At 35.0% G+C, this 14,746-nt stretch overlaps 1 protein-coding gene across 1 annotated transcript in view; it reads left to right on the top strand.

Moving 5' to 3' along the window:
• Positions 1 to 14,746, top strand: part of LOC128640552 (ephrin type-B receptor 5-like) — a 147,622-nt gene that overhangs the window by 31,576 nt on the left and 101,300 nt on the right. The window contains exon 6 of the mRNA XM_053693021.1: positions 13,597 to 13,929. Coding sequence (XP_053548996.1) covers positions 13,597 to 13,929 — 333 coding nt within the window. The remainder of the gene's footprint in view (positions 1 to 13,596; positions 13,930 to 14,746) is intronic.

The raw sequence follows: 14,746 nt of genomic DNA, 5'->3' as shown, positions 1-14,746 counted from the left end.
GAGATTGAAAGCAGAACAAGAGCTCATGGTCTCTCGATGGAGCGGACTAGAAACTGGCATAACTGACAAATGTACCTCACTACAGAAAGGAAGGTAAATCCATTGTCCAGTAGAGGTGGTAACTGTAAAGGATACAAATGCCTGAGATATGTATAATTATTATCATCCATTTTATCAGTTATGTGTAAAGCGCCAGCAGATTCCGCAGCCCTATCAAAAGACTGAATTAAGCTGACACTTCAGACTCAATATGCGCAGACTCAAAGGACTTTCTAGTTCTTTTCTGCCATCAAATCTAGATTTCACATTAAAGGAATATGAAAGTCAGAATTGAACTTTAATAGCTCAGCCAGAACATGCAGTTTTAATAGACTTTTCAGTTGACTTCTGTCATCAAATTGACATTGTTCTTTTGATATCCCATGCTGAAAAGCATATCTAGGTAGGCTCAGGATCAACAGTGCACTACTGGGAGCTACCTGCATATTGGTGTCTGCACATTCATGTCTCTTGTCACTGATTCATCCAGCATGTTCAGATAGCTCCCAGGAATGTGCACGTGTCTGAGGCACTATATGCAGCAGTTTTGCAACAATTTTATACATTAGCAAGAGCACTAGATGGCAGTAGTTTTATAACAATGTTATGCATTAGCAAGAGCACTAGATGGCAGTAGTTATATAACAATTTTATACATTAGCAAGAGCACTAGATGGCAGCAGTTTTATAACAATGTTATACATTAGCAAGAGCACTATATGGCAGCAGTTTTGTAACAATGTTATACATTAGCAAGAGCACTAGATGGCAGTAGTTATATAACAATTTTATACATTAGCAAGAGCACTAGATGGCAGCAGTTTTATAACAATGTTATACATTAGCAAGAGCACTAGATGGCAGCAGTTTTATAATAATGTTATACATTAGCAAGAGCACTGTATGACAGCATTTTTGTAACAATGTTATACATTAGCAAGAGCATTAGATGGCAGCAGTTTTATAATAATGTTATACATTAGCAAGAGCACTAGATGGCAGTAGTTTTATAACAATGTTATACATTAGCAAGAGCACTAGATGGCAGTAGTTATATAACAATTTTATACATTAGCAAGAGCACTAGATGGCAGCAGTTTTATAACAATGTTATACATTAGCAAGAGCACTAGATGGCAGCAGTTTTATAATAATGTTATACATTAGCAAGAGCACTAGATGGCAGCAGTTTTATTACAATGTTATACATTAGCAAGAGCACTAGATGGCAGCAGTTTTATAACAATGTTATACATTAGCAAGAGCACTAGATGGCAGCAGTTTTATAGCAATGTTATACATTAGCAAGAGCACTAGATGGCAGCAGTTTTATAACAATGTTATACATTAGCAAGAGCACTAGATGGCAGCAGTTTTATAACAATGTTATACATTAGCAACATTAGCAAGAGCACTAGATGGCAGCACTATTTCCTTAACCATTTAAACAGACCCAGACCGGCACCACATCTTTATTGTTAAAAAGAGCTTCTTTATTGTACAAAAATATTTAAAAGATAGTTAACACACCAAAAAGGCAATCTTACCAAACAGCTACTGCTTAGTTAAAAAAGTGTAACGGCTACAACCTGGGCCCGATGACGTCACTGACGCGTTTCAGGTGTTACCCGTAGTCATAGTTACCGTCATAGGGTCTCAGTATCCTTAAATAGGTATAGATACAGGTGTAAGCCGTTTACATAAAGCTACAGTATTAAACCTTAATAATCCAAGCTAGTCGATAGAATTTTAATAGTAAAACTCCCCTAAACTCTTAATACAAAGATATAAATGAAATTTTATATAGGGGAAATCTTATGATAGTACATTACAACAGTATTTAATTAATTTATAGTTCATTTATACATAATCTTCTTTACAAATTTATGTAGTCATCATTTTAATCGCTTACTACATGGTCATACATTTACCGTAATAATTATATTATACATTCAGTCAGGAAAACTTTTGTTTCTCAGTTAGCGTAAAAGATTGTAACAGTGGCAACCTTAGATTGAAAGACATACATAATGATATAACTCAAATATTGGTCTATGTCCATTGCCGGTTTCTCTGCCCTTATGTTGAATGGTTTAATTCAATTCACAAATTTATTGCAAAATTAGATATCATCCAACTCCGATATAACTATAAGCCTGTTTATATGAAAACACATATTCTTATCAAAATTCACTTTCATAGCATTTAAATTATAAGTTTAGGTAAATAACGTTTTGTAATGATCTTAAATAATAAGTGTAATTAGCCGTATACTAGACTTATATCCCCCATATTTTTAATCTTAATTTTGATTTTAAAAGATACATTTATAGGTCCTGGAAAAATGATCTCTACCTCGTTCTTCTGTTGATTCAAGGATTAAATAAATCATCTCAGTGATATATATATGTATATATCCAATATTAAAAAAATACATTACCTAGGAACACTAGCGGCTAGATTTAGAGTTTTGTCGGTAAGGACCCGCGTAGCTAACGCTGGCTTTTTTCTGGCCGCACCATAAAAATAACTCTGGTATTGAGAGTCCACAGAAAGGCTGCGTTAGGCTCCAAAAAAGGAGCGTAGAGCATATTTAACGCAACTGCAACTCTCGATACCAGAGTTGCTTATGGACGCGGCCAGCCTCAAAAACGTGCTCGTGCATGATTCCCCATAGGAAACAATGGGGCTGTTTGAGCTGAAAAAAAAAACCTAACACCTGCAAAAAAGCCGCGTTCAGCTCCTATCGCAGCACCATTGTTTCCTATGGGGAAACACTTCCTAAGTCTGCACCTAACACTCTAACATGTACCCCGAGTCTAAACACCCCTAACCTTACACTTATTAACCCCTATTCTGCCGCCCCCGCTATTGCTGACCCCTGCATATTATTATTAACCCCTAATCTGCCGCTCCGTAAACCGCCGCTACTTACATTATCCCTATGTACCCCTAATCTGCTGCCCCTAACACCGCCGACCCCTATATCGCCTCCACCTGCCTACACTTATTAACCCCTAATCTGCCGACCGGACCGCACCACTATTATAATAAAGTTATTAACCCCTAATCCGCCTCACTAACTCTATAATAAATAGTATTAACCCCTAATCTGCTCTCCCTAACATCGCCGACACCTAACTTCAATTATTAACCCCTAATCTGCCGACTGGAGCTCACCGCTATTCTAATAAATGTATTAACCCCTAAAGCTAAGTCTAACCCTAACACTAACATCCCCCTAAATTAAATATAATTTTAATCTAACGAAATAAATTAACTCTTATTAAATAAATTATTCCTATTTAAAGCTAAATACTTACCTGTAAAATAAATCCTAATATAGCTACAATATAAATTATAATTATATTATAGCTATTTTAGGATTAATATTTATTTTACAGGTAACTTTGTATTTATTTTAACCAGGTACAATAGCTATTAAATAGTTAAGAACTATTTAATAGCTAAAATAGTTAAAATAATTACAAATTTACCTGTGAAATAAATCCTAACCTAAGTTACAATTAAACCTAACACTACACTATCAATAAATAAATTAAATACAATTCCTACAAATAAATACAATGAAATAAACTAACTAAAGTACAAAAAATAAAAAAGAACTAAGTTACAAAAAATAAAAAAATATTTACAAACATTAGAAATATATTACAACAATTTTAAACTAATTACACCTACTCTAAGCCACCTAATAAAATAACAAAGCCCCCCAAAATAAAAAAATGCCCTACCCTATTCTAAATTACTAAAGTTCAAAGCTCTTTTACCTTACCAGCCCTGAACAGGGCCCTTTGCGGGTCATGCCCCAAGTAGTTCAGCTCTTTTGCCTGTAAAAAAAAAACATACAATACCCCCCCCAACATTACAACCCACCACCCACATACCCCTAATCTAACCCAAACCCCCCTTAAATAAACCTAACACTAAGCCCCTGAAGATCTCCCTACCTTGAGTCGTCTTCACCCAGCCGAGCCAAATTCTTCATCCAAGCGGAGCAAGAAGAGGTCCTCCATCCGGTAGAAGTGTTCATCCAAGCGGGGCAGAAGAGGTCTTCCATCCGATTGAAGTCTTCATCCAAGAGGCATCTTCTATCGTCATCCATCCGGAGTGGAGCGGCAGCATCCTGAAGACCTCCGACGCGGAACATCCATCCTGGCCGACAACTGAACGACGAATGACGGTTCCTTTAAATGACGTCATCCAAGATGGCGTCCCTCGAATTCCGATTGGATGATAGGATTCTATCAGCCAATCGGAATTAAGGTAGGAAAAATCTGATTGGCTGATTGAATCAGCCAATCAGATTGAGCTCACATTCTATTGGCTGATCGGAACAGCCAATAGAATGCAAGCTCAATCTGATTGGCTGATTGGATCAGCCAATCGGTTTGAACTTGATTCTGATTGGCTGATGGCATCAGCCAATCAGAATATTCCTACCTTAATTCCGATTGGCTGATAGAATCCTATCAGCCAATCGGAATTCGAGGGACGCCATCTTGGATGACGTCATTTAAAGGAACCGTCATTCGTCGTTCAGTCGTCGGCCCGGATGGATGTTCCGCGTCGGAGGTCTTCAGGATGCTGCCGCTCCACTCCGGATGGATGACGATAGAAGATGCCTCTTGGATGAAGACTTCAATCGGATGGAAGACCTCTTCTGCCCCGCTTGGATGAAGACTTCTACCGGATGGAGGACCTCTTCTTGCTTCGCTTGGATGAAGAATTTGGCTCGGCTGGGTGAAGATGACTCAAGGTAGGGAGATCTTCAGGGGCTTATTGTTAGGTTTATTTAAGGGGGGTTTGGGTTAGATTAGGGGTATGTGGGTGGTGGGTTGTAATGTTGGGAGGGGGGGTATTGTATGTTTTTTTTTACAGGCAAAAGAGCTGAACTTCTTGGGGCATGCCCCGCAAAGGGCCCTGTTCAGGGCTGGTAAGGTAGAAGAGCTTTGAACTTTAGTAATTTAGAATAGGGTAGGGCATTTTTTTATTTTGGGGGGCTTTGTTATTTTATTAGGGGGCTTAGAGTAGGTGTGATTAGTTTAAAATTGTTGTAATATATTTCTAATGTTTGTAAATATTTTTTTATTTTTTGTAACTTAGTTCTTTTTTATTTTTTGTACTTTAGTTAGTTTATTTCATTGTATTTTTTTGTAGGAATTGTATATTTAATTTTTTTATTGATAGTGTAGTGTTAGGTTTAATTGTAGATAATTATAGGTATTTTATTTAATTAATTTATTGATAGTGTAGTGTTAGGTTTAATTGTAACTTAGGTTAGGATTTATTTTACAGGTATATTTGTAATTATTTTAACTATTTTAGCTATTAAATAGTTCTTAACTATTTAATAGCTATTGTACCTGGTTAAAATAATTACAAAGTTACCTGTAAAATAAATATTAATCCTAAAATAGCTATAATATAATTATAATTTATATTGTAGCTATATTAGGGTTTATTTTACAGGTAAGTATTTATCTTTAAATAGGAATAATTTATTTAATAAGAGTTAATAAATTTCGTTAGATTAAAATTATATTTAATTTAGGGGGGTGTTAGTGTTAGGGTTAGACTTAGCTTTAGGGGTTAATACATTTATTAGAATAGCGGTGAGCTCCAGTCGGCAGATTAGGGGTTAATAATTGAAGTTAGGGGTCGGCGATGTTAGGGAGGGCAGATTAGGGGTTATTACTATTTATTATAGGGTTAGTGAGGCGGATTAGGGGTTAATAACTTTATTATAGTAGCGCTCAGGTCCGCTCGGCAGATTAGGGGTTAATAAGTGTAGGCAGGTGGAGGTGACGTTGAGGGGGCAGATTAGGGGTTAATAAATATAATATAGGGGTCGGCGGTGTTAGGGGCAGCAGATTAGGGGTACATAGCTATAATGTAGGTGGCGGCTCTTTGCGGTCGGCAGATTAGAGGTTAATTATTGTAGGTAGCTGGCTGCGACGTTGTGGGGGGCAGGTTAGGGGTTAATAAATATAATACAGGGGTCTGCGGTGTTAGGGGCAGCAGATTAGGGGTACATAAGGATAACGTAGGTGGCGGTCGGCAGATTAGGGGTTAAAAAAATGTAATCGAGTGGCGGCGATGTGGGGGGACCTCGGTTTAGGGGTACATAGGTAGTTTATGGGTGTTAGTGTACTTTAGAGTACAGTAGTTAAGAGCTTTATGAACCTGCGTTAGCCCAGAAAGCTCTTAACTGACTTTTTTCTGCGGCTGGAGTTTTGTCGTTAGATTTCTAACGCTCACTTCAGCCACGATTCTAAATACCGGAGTTAGAAAAATCCCATTGAAAAGATAGGATACGCAATTGACGTAAGGGGATCTGCGGTATGGAAAAGTCGCGGCTGAAAAGTGAGCGTTAGACCCTTTTTTGAGTGACTCCAAATACCGGAGGTAGCCTAAAACCAGCGTTAGGAGCCTCTAACGCTGGTTTTCACGGCTACCGCCAAACTCCAATTCTAGGCCTAGGATAATAAGATTAAACACATATTTAACTGGCAATGACAGCTTATAGGCCAGGGTTATAAGAGACATATGTCAAAATATATGTCCTTTATAACAACACATGTAAATGTATAATACAGTCAATATTCTGCTATACTATTTTACCTTGATTTATTATGATGTTCCTTGAAATGAGATAGCAGATGGCTGCCTTAACTATTAAACATTACTTTTAGATAATCAAAATTACACTTATATTGATGTGTTCTTTTTTTATTTTTTTTATACTTTTTATTTATGAACCAAAACAATTTACATAGATCAAATGTCATACATTTACTATCTTGTACAGAAAAAATAAAGGCTGAGATACAAGGCCATTGAAACACAGTGTATCAATATGAACTTACTAAATTTAAGCAAAATTAAGATAAATTTTACATAGCATATAAATTTGAAGCTTTATTAATTATACTTCATCGTTCTTATATATTTATCCTTGGAAATATCTAGAACCAAAATATAGTTAATGCAGGTCAGAAATACTACGATTATTATTCATCTAGATCAAACAAAAGAAATAGGCTCACAAAATACAGAGACTATACGGCAATAAAATAAAACAGTGACCTTGCATTAGTTTAAATAATTCTGTGTCTAATCTATTTAGCCTCAGTATTTAAAGGTAAGTTAGTTAGCATTCATAGTGTTGTTATATCTTATGTAATTATCTATGAAAAAATGTCTTGGGGTTTTATTTATTTTTTCCAATCCCACCCCATTTCCACCCCCCCCCCCCCCCCACACGTGTGAGAGAAAAAAAAAAAGGGGAATTCTTATTTGCTCTTGAGGAGAAGTTCTTGTCTACCAGTTCCCTAGCAAGACTATTTCTGTGTTTTGAAAAGGAAAAATTATATGATTTATTTCTGTGGGAGAAAATATTTTTAGAAAGATTGCCCAGTTATCGAAAAATCTTTTAACATCTTGTTCATTGTCAATGTATATTGATGTGTTCTTAAGTGACTTTTTATGTTTAGCTCCACATTTAAACAATTGGTCTATACTATGAATAGACTTGAAACCTAAAAGCAAAATAGGCAATAATGCTTATATACATCTTTATATGGATATTATCATCAGTGGGTAGCCCAATAATTACACGGCCTGACCATGATCAGTATAAGTAGATAGATCTCAATACAATAGACACATGCTAGTGAGGTTATGACTTATTCCCAATGATTAATGAGGTCAAAGACCGAATTATATCCTGTAGGGATACGTGTCTGTAAAGTATAAATCCAAAATGCCTCACGGCAATATAGGATCTTTTCCCTATCACCCCCTTGTTTGGGTGGTAACACTCTCTCAATTGCTTGCCATTTGAAGCTACCTACATTTTTGTTATGGTCAAAGATGAAATGGGAGGCCAAAGCCGAGCAATCCCTTTCATTCTCAATGTTATTGAGATGTTCCCTAATTCTCGACCTCACCTCCCTTGTAGTGAGCCCCACATACTGCTTTTTGCATTGTGTGCAGGTCACCAGATATACAATATAGTTCATGGAACAATTGACACATTGTGAAGTCTCGTACTCCTTTCCAGTCACACTTATCAGTAATGATAATATGTTCACAGGCCTTGTATTTTCTGCTCCAACATCTGTAGGTGCCCTATTTCCTGTCATGTCGTGCCCCAGACATGTGCACGCTACCTATCTAGATATCTCTTTAACAAAGGATAAAAACAGAACATAGACAATTTGATAACAGAGGTAAATTGGAAAAAAAATTGCAAATCAGGAAAGAAAAAAAATCATCACATCACTTGGTTGGCTTTTTTTCTGTGTCTGTTTTGATTCCTCTAAGCACATATGTAATATATATATATATATAGTGTAATTCAGGGTTAAATGTACTGCATCTCCATCTGTTTTACTTGTACATCTGACAGAAGTAAAGGCATTTGTCTGCCTGATGATGCTATATCACATTAAGCTGATAAGACAAATAGAGTTATTTTAGCCTGAGTGCTCAGCATGGCCTGGATCCTATGATTGTCACTACTGATAGTGAGTCGGTAGCGGTGACTCTGCTTGTGTCACACAGACGTTCAGCTACTTCTGCATTACCACTGATTTCAGATATTAACCCTAATAATTACTTTCTATGGGAACCTCAAGGACACAATAGTACCAGTATCCTGAGCCAGTCGCTATTTGTTCTGCTCATCACAATATTAATGCAAATCCTTTTTTACAGCAAAACTTTTAAGCTGCCAACTGTTTTTCGACTTCTTAAAACTAAAAATGATATAAAATAGGTTACCCACAATAAAACCCCAAAACAATAAAAGTAACCACAGATCCAAATTAACCCTAACCATGACCTCCAGGTAACTCAATAAAAGCTAATCATGATCCTGCCATATTACAATCTACTTTCTGAGACAGCATCAGTCTCTTTTTACAAGCAATGCCCCCTCTTACACATTGTCTTCATCACAGTAAACTGCTCATTAAACCTATTCCACCAAATACCCATAAACCTAATTGCATCCCTTAAACCCTTATAATACCCCACAGTAAAACACAATCCTAAAATCTATGTTTCCTTCCACTCAATCCCTAATTCTACTGAAGACGCAATGACACCAAACCCCTATTATATAAATAACACCCATTTGCCTACTTCTACATTCTCCCTGTGGCCTCGTCTATTTCTAGGGATTCCTTCCTATGTACAGAAACTTGTAGGGCCATATTACAAGTGTAGCGGTATTTATCACTGCCGCTCAAGAGTTAACTGTGCTAGAAGTAAGCTTTTTGCTCATGTTTTGTTGCGCTCGTATTATGAGTTGAAAGTAAACTGTATTCGCTCGCACGATAACCCGACATATGTAAAAAGTCAAACTTAGTATATTACGGGTGCAATAATCTATTCCATAGAAGTCAAGGACAAAAAAAAGTGGAAAAAACCTCAAAGGAAGACTAAATACACAAGAGAGAAGCACACCTCACACCCTACTCAAACACGATTGCATATTCTCAAGTGCGCTAAACCAAAATGAAAATATTACTATTTCACATTCCAATGTTCTTCCCATAGCAGAATATCTTCTATTTATTCATAAAAGAAATCTATATATATCTGATGATTTTTTACACATATATATATATTTATAGCTATGATTATATAGGCATATACAGATATAAATAGGAATATTTATTAATAAATGCATAGAACATATTCCCCTGTGTGCAGAACATTATAAAGTGAAATATTTACAGTAAATACACAATATAACACTTTATTAAAAATTAATATTGCATAAAAATGTTTTTACATGTTTTCATCTACTTAACTGCAAATGGCTCCAATGCACTTGTATATATAAACAGTATGTATACATGAACTAATAGAAAGGTAGTCCCCAAATGCGTGTGCTCGTATCTACTAATGATCAAGTCAAAAAGTGGGCACAAACTGAGAGTCTAAAAGCGGAAACTTACTAATTGATTGAAGTTAGGGTGTGTGTGTAACATCCGTCAGCTGTATTGGGTCAATGTGGGAGAGGCTGAAATTGCTGTACCCCAAGGTAAGGGAAAAACTTACTTCAATGGCGTCTGGACGCTAAGATCATGTCTTCCAATGTGCAGTTATCTGCAGCACATCAGGAGGCGAGAAGCACCCTGCGATCCAACAATTTACCTCCTTAGCTTTCCGGGGTTAGAAGCTTTTTATTACTTCACAGCAGCCACCTGTTGCTCCCACAGCTACTCTGTTCCTCACACCGTCCGGTGCTATCGACGCTGAATTCACACTGAATGGACGATCCTGCCCCCTGTTCAACCGTGTGACCATTCCGCCACCAATGAGAATGTACTGTGCGGTTGTAATCCTTAAGACCTGAAGGTGCACAGCTATTAAGGGAAATACTTGGAGAAGAGAATTTTGCAGACAGCCAGCACAAACTTTGGTTAAAAAAGTTCAAAATTTATTCAACAACGATAAAAGGAAAAGCTGCTACATGCAGCTAGCAACAAACAGCAAGAAGCAACAGCCTTAGTCTGACATGTTTAGTCAGTGGCCTTAATCATAGACATAATTAAAACAATGTGTGTTAGTTAAAATAAATACCTTGTGCTCTGTTTTTATTGGTTAACCACTGATTGGATAACGAAAACCAGAATACACTATGTAAATTCATTTAACTCTTTGCTCTCCTATACATATTAAACTATGCTTAATCAGATACAGAACAACTGATGCTATAAGTCATAAGGAAGCAATAATGTTAAGCAGTAAATGCTATAAGTAAACATAAACCATTACTTACATAAATATATATAAGTATATATAGATATATATATATATATTGCTTAACCTTTTATATGTGTAATCATATGTATGACACAGCACTCCTATATGCCTGTTTAGTGAAAAGCAACTATTTTAATTTTTATTATTGTATTTGTGGCCTGTTTTCTCAAGAGCTTTTTAAAAAGAATATAAATAAGTCCATGGAAAATTAACATACACAATATCAAGAGGCAGACAAATAGCTGACACTTAGCAGATACAAAGTAAAAGCACACAAACCCCTATTGTAGTGCTTGAATATATTCTATCATATTCATATATACTATATACATTTAACCAAAGTTTGTGCCGGCTGTCTGCATAGTTCTCTTCTACAGTATGTATATATATATATATATATATATATATATATATACACCTCTTTACACACCTCCTTACATACCTGTCTATTCAGCAGCTGTAAATCTCAGCTGAAAATTAACGCCTTGTGGTCTATATCAATGATAACGAAACGCGTCAGACTGGCCTGTTTCTGTGTTATTATTAATCTCTATTTTTAAAGTTTACTGCACGATAGCACTAATATTTTAATTGTTTGAAATGAAGCGGCATTTCTAACAAATTTTTTGATACATATATATGTGTGTGTGTGTCAATAAATGTGCACATATGTATTTATGTGTTTATATGTGTATTTGTGTATTGATATGTGTATATATAACTGTAAATACATGCATATATATATATATATATATATATATACATATATACAGTGGGGCAAAAAAGTATTTAGTCAGCCAACAATTGTGCAAGTTCTCCCGCTTAAGAAGATGAGAGAGGCCTGTAATTTTCATCATAGGTATACCTCAACTATGAGAGACAAAATGTGGAAACAAATCCAGACAATCACATTGTCTGATCTGAAAAGAATTTATTTGCAAATGATGGTGGAAAATAAGTATTTGGTCAATATCAAAAGTTAATCTCAATACTTTGTTATATATCCTTTGTTGGCAATGACAGAGGTCAAACAGTTTTATATATATATATATATATATATATATATATATATATACTTATAAATACATATGTACACAGATATAAACAAAATACATATGTACACAGATATAAACATATATAAACATATATATATATATATATATATATATATATATACATATAAATACATATGTACATATATAAACATATATACATCTATATACATATAAATACATATGTGCACAGATATAAACATATATACATATATATATATATATATATATATATACTTATAAATACATATGTGCACAGATATAAACATGTATACATATATATATACATATAAATACATATGTACACAGATATACACAGATATAAACATATATACATCTATATACATATAAATACATATGTACACAGCAAACACAAAATGGAACTCCAGCACTCCAAAAGTTTAAAAGGCAATATTTATTAAGCAACGTTTCGGGGTCACAGCCCCTTCCTCATGCTATATCATGATATAGCATGAGGAAGGGGCTGTGACCCCGAAACGTTGCTTAATAAATATTGCCTTTTAAACTTTTGGAGTGCTGGAGCTCCATTTTGTGTTTGCTGACTGTTGGAGGGCTGTGGCAGTGCCCTTGGTCTCCTGTGCACCCATAGCTCTGTGCTGTGCTCTCCTATGGATTGTACATATGTACACAGATATAAACATATATACATCTATATACATATAAATACATATGTACACAGATATAAACATATATACATCTATATACATATAAATACATATGTACACAGATATAAACATATATACATCTATATACATATAAATACATATGTGCACAGATATAAACATATATACATCTATATACATATAAATACATATGTACACAGATATAAACATATATACATCTATATACATATAAATACATATGTGCACAGATATAAACATATATACATCTATATACATATAAATACATATGTACACACATATATGCATATATACATATTTAGACATGTATATGTATGTATTTCTATGTTAAAACCCTTTGCAGCTTTTTTTTCTAACGCCTTAGAAATCATATTTTTGAGCCTTTATAACTTTTATGCGCAATTTATTTAATAATTTGTACTAGATTGTGTTATTATGAGTGTAACTGTACTTTGTTTTGGATGTGTTCTGTTTCTTGTTTCTCAAAACAGTTAACCAGAGCTCTGAGGAAGTTCTAACCCGACTCGCATTAACTTCACATTTATTTTCAACTTGTAATACAAGCGAAAAACGCAACGTGCGCAAACCCCTTATAGCTCGCACATAACTGTTAGCCCTCTATGCATGTCTGGCCCTTAGTACAGATTCACATAAGCCAATCAAAAAAGTTGAGGTGAATAATGCACTGAAATTATTAAAGTGGTCATTGCAACGGGAATCGTGTAGAAGGGAAATTATATACAAAGTAGGGTTGTTTTAGTGGGATGGTTATATCATAGGGGGCTAGGTTTATAATTAGGTTTCAGTGGGGCAGAATGGTCGGTAGAGATATTTGTATTGGCCAACTTAGCAGTTAGTAATGGTGATGAGCTTGTGATTTAGCACAACAGGCATCAACGCAAAACACTAACAAGAGATTGTGCATTTGCACAATCTGCCTTATTGTATTATATTAGAATTCTTGTTATATTGACCGTTCATTATGGTTTATGACTAAAACATATATTAATAATGTAGAAACCCTGCTTTTTTTGTTCCAGGTCCTCCCTCAGCCCCAAGGGATTTAAATTACGAAGTGACCGGTCCTGGCGCGGTCTCCCTCACGTGGAGGACCCCTAAAGACATGGGAGGCCGATCTGAAGTCATTTATTCTGTGGCATGTAAGGAGTGTATGACAGGGCGTTGTCTGCGGTGTGGAGATGGAGTGACATTCAGGCCTGGCCAAGTTGGAATTTTACAAACCAAGGTTCACATATCAGGACTTCTGCCAGGTGTGGCGTATACATTAGAGATTCAGGCGGTCAACCAAGTGTCAGAACTGAGCCTCGAGCATCCCAAGTATGCATCACTGAACCTTAGCATCAGCCAATCCGGTGAGCCATGATAGCAGCACTTAACCCCTTGTGACCAGAGAGAACAGAAAAATATTACTATGCAGGGTAACAAATAATAACAAAAGAAAATTTGTTATTGTATATAAGTCTAAAGAATGATCTAGTTATGACTGACCTGTCTATTTACTGTAAAGGTAGTTTAACACTGCAGGGATCCTTTCATTTGTTATAATATCTGAAAGACTATTCAACTACCATTGCCCCAAATTCATTTATACTCTATGGTTCTAGTGTTTTATTTTTTTCTTCTGGAAACCACTTTTATTATGTTCTGTGTCCTACAATTAAGGCATTTAATATTTGAAGGCATCTTAAAAGGTTGAGCAAATTTGCAGTTCTTCTCCTTGGAACGAGTGAGGAAATAATTGTTTAGAAAAGAAATGAAAACCACCATTAAAATCTATGGGGATAGTTGTAGATAAATCATTTTATACATTTTTCTAATAGATTATGATCTATTTTGTTTCTTGAATAAACATTTATATATAATAAAAGTATTTGTTCAATAAAAGTATTTAAGCTTTGACACTACTAATTTTCAGTAAAAATAGGAATTTAACATTTTGAATGTAATTCAAAATACATTTACCCATCTTAATTTTAAGATTTTAAGTACATTTAATATTGCTAATAATTAATGAATAAATTAATTAATTAAATAAAATGTTACTTAAAAAAGCACAGTAAGAAAAAAAAATCAATAAAAATAGGGTCCTGACTTGACACAGAAGATTAGTAACATAAACAAAACACAAACTGGTTTCATTTTATGACATACAAGAGGTGTATTAGATGA

This window comes from Bombina bombina, chromosome 9 (genome assembly GCF_027579735.1).
Source record: "Bombina bombina isolate aBomBom1 chromosome 9, aBomBom1.pri, whole genome shotgun sequence".
Classification (NCBI taxonomy): domain Eukaryota; kingdom Metazoa; phylum Chordata; class Amphibia; order Anura; family Bombinatoridae; genus Bombina; species Bombina bombina.
Note: the sequence above shows the minus strand (reverse complement) of the source record. Positions and strands in the feature narration are given on the sequence as shown.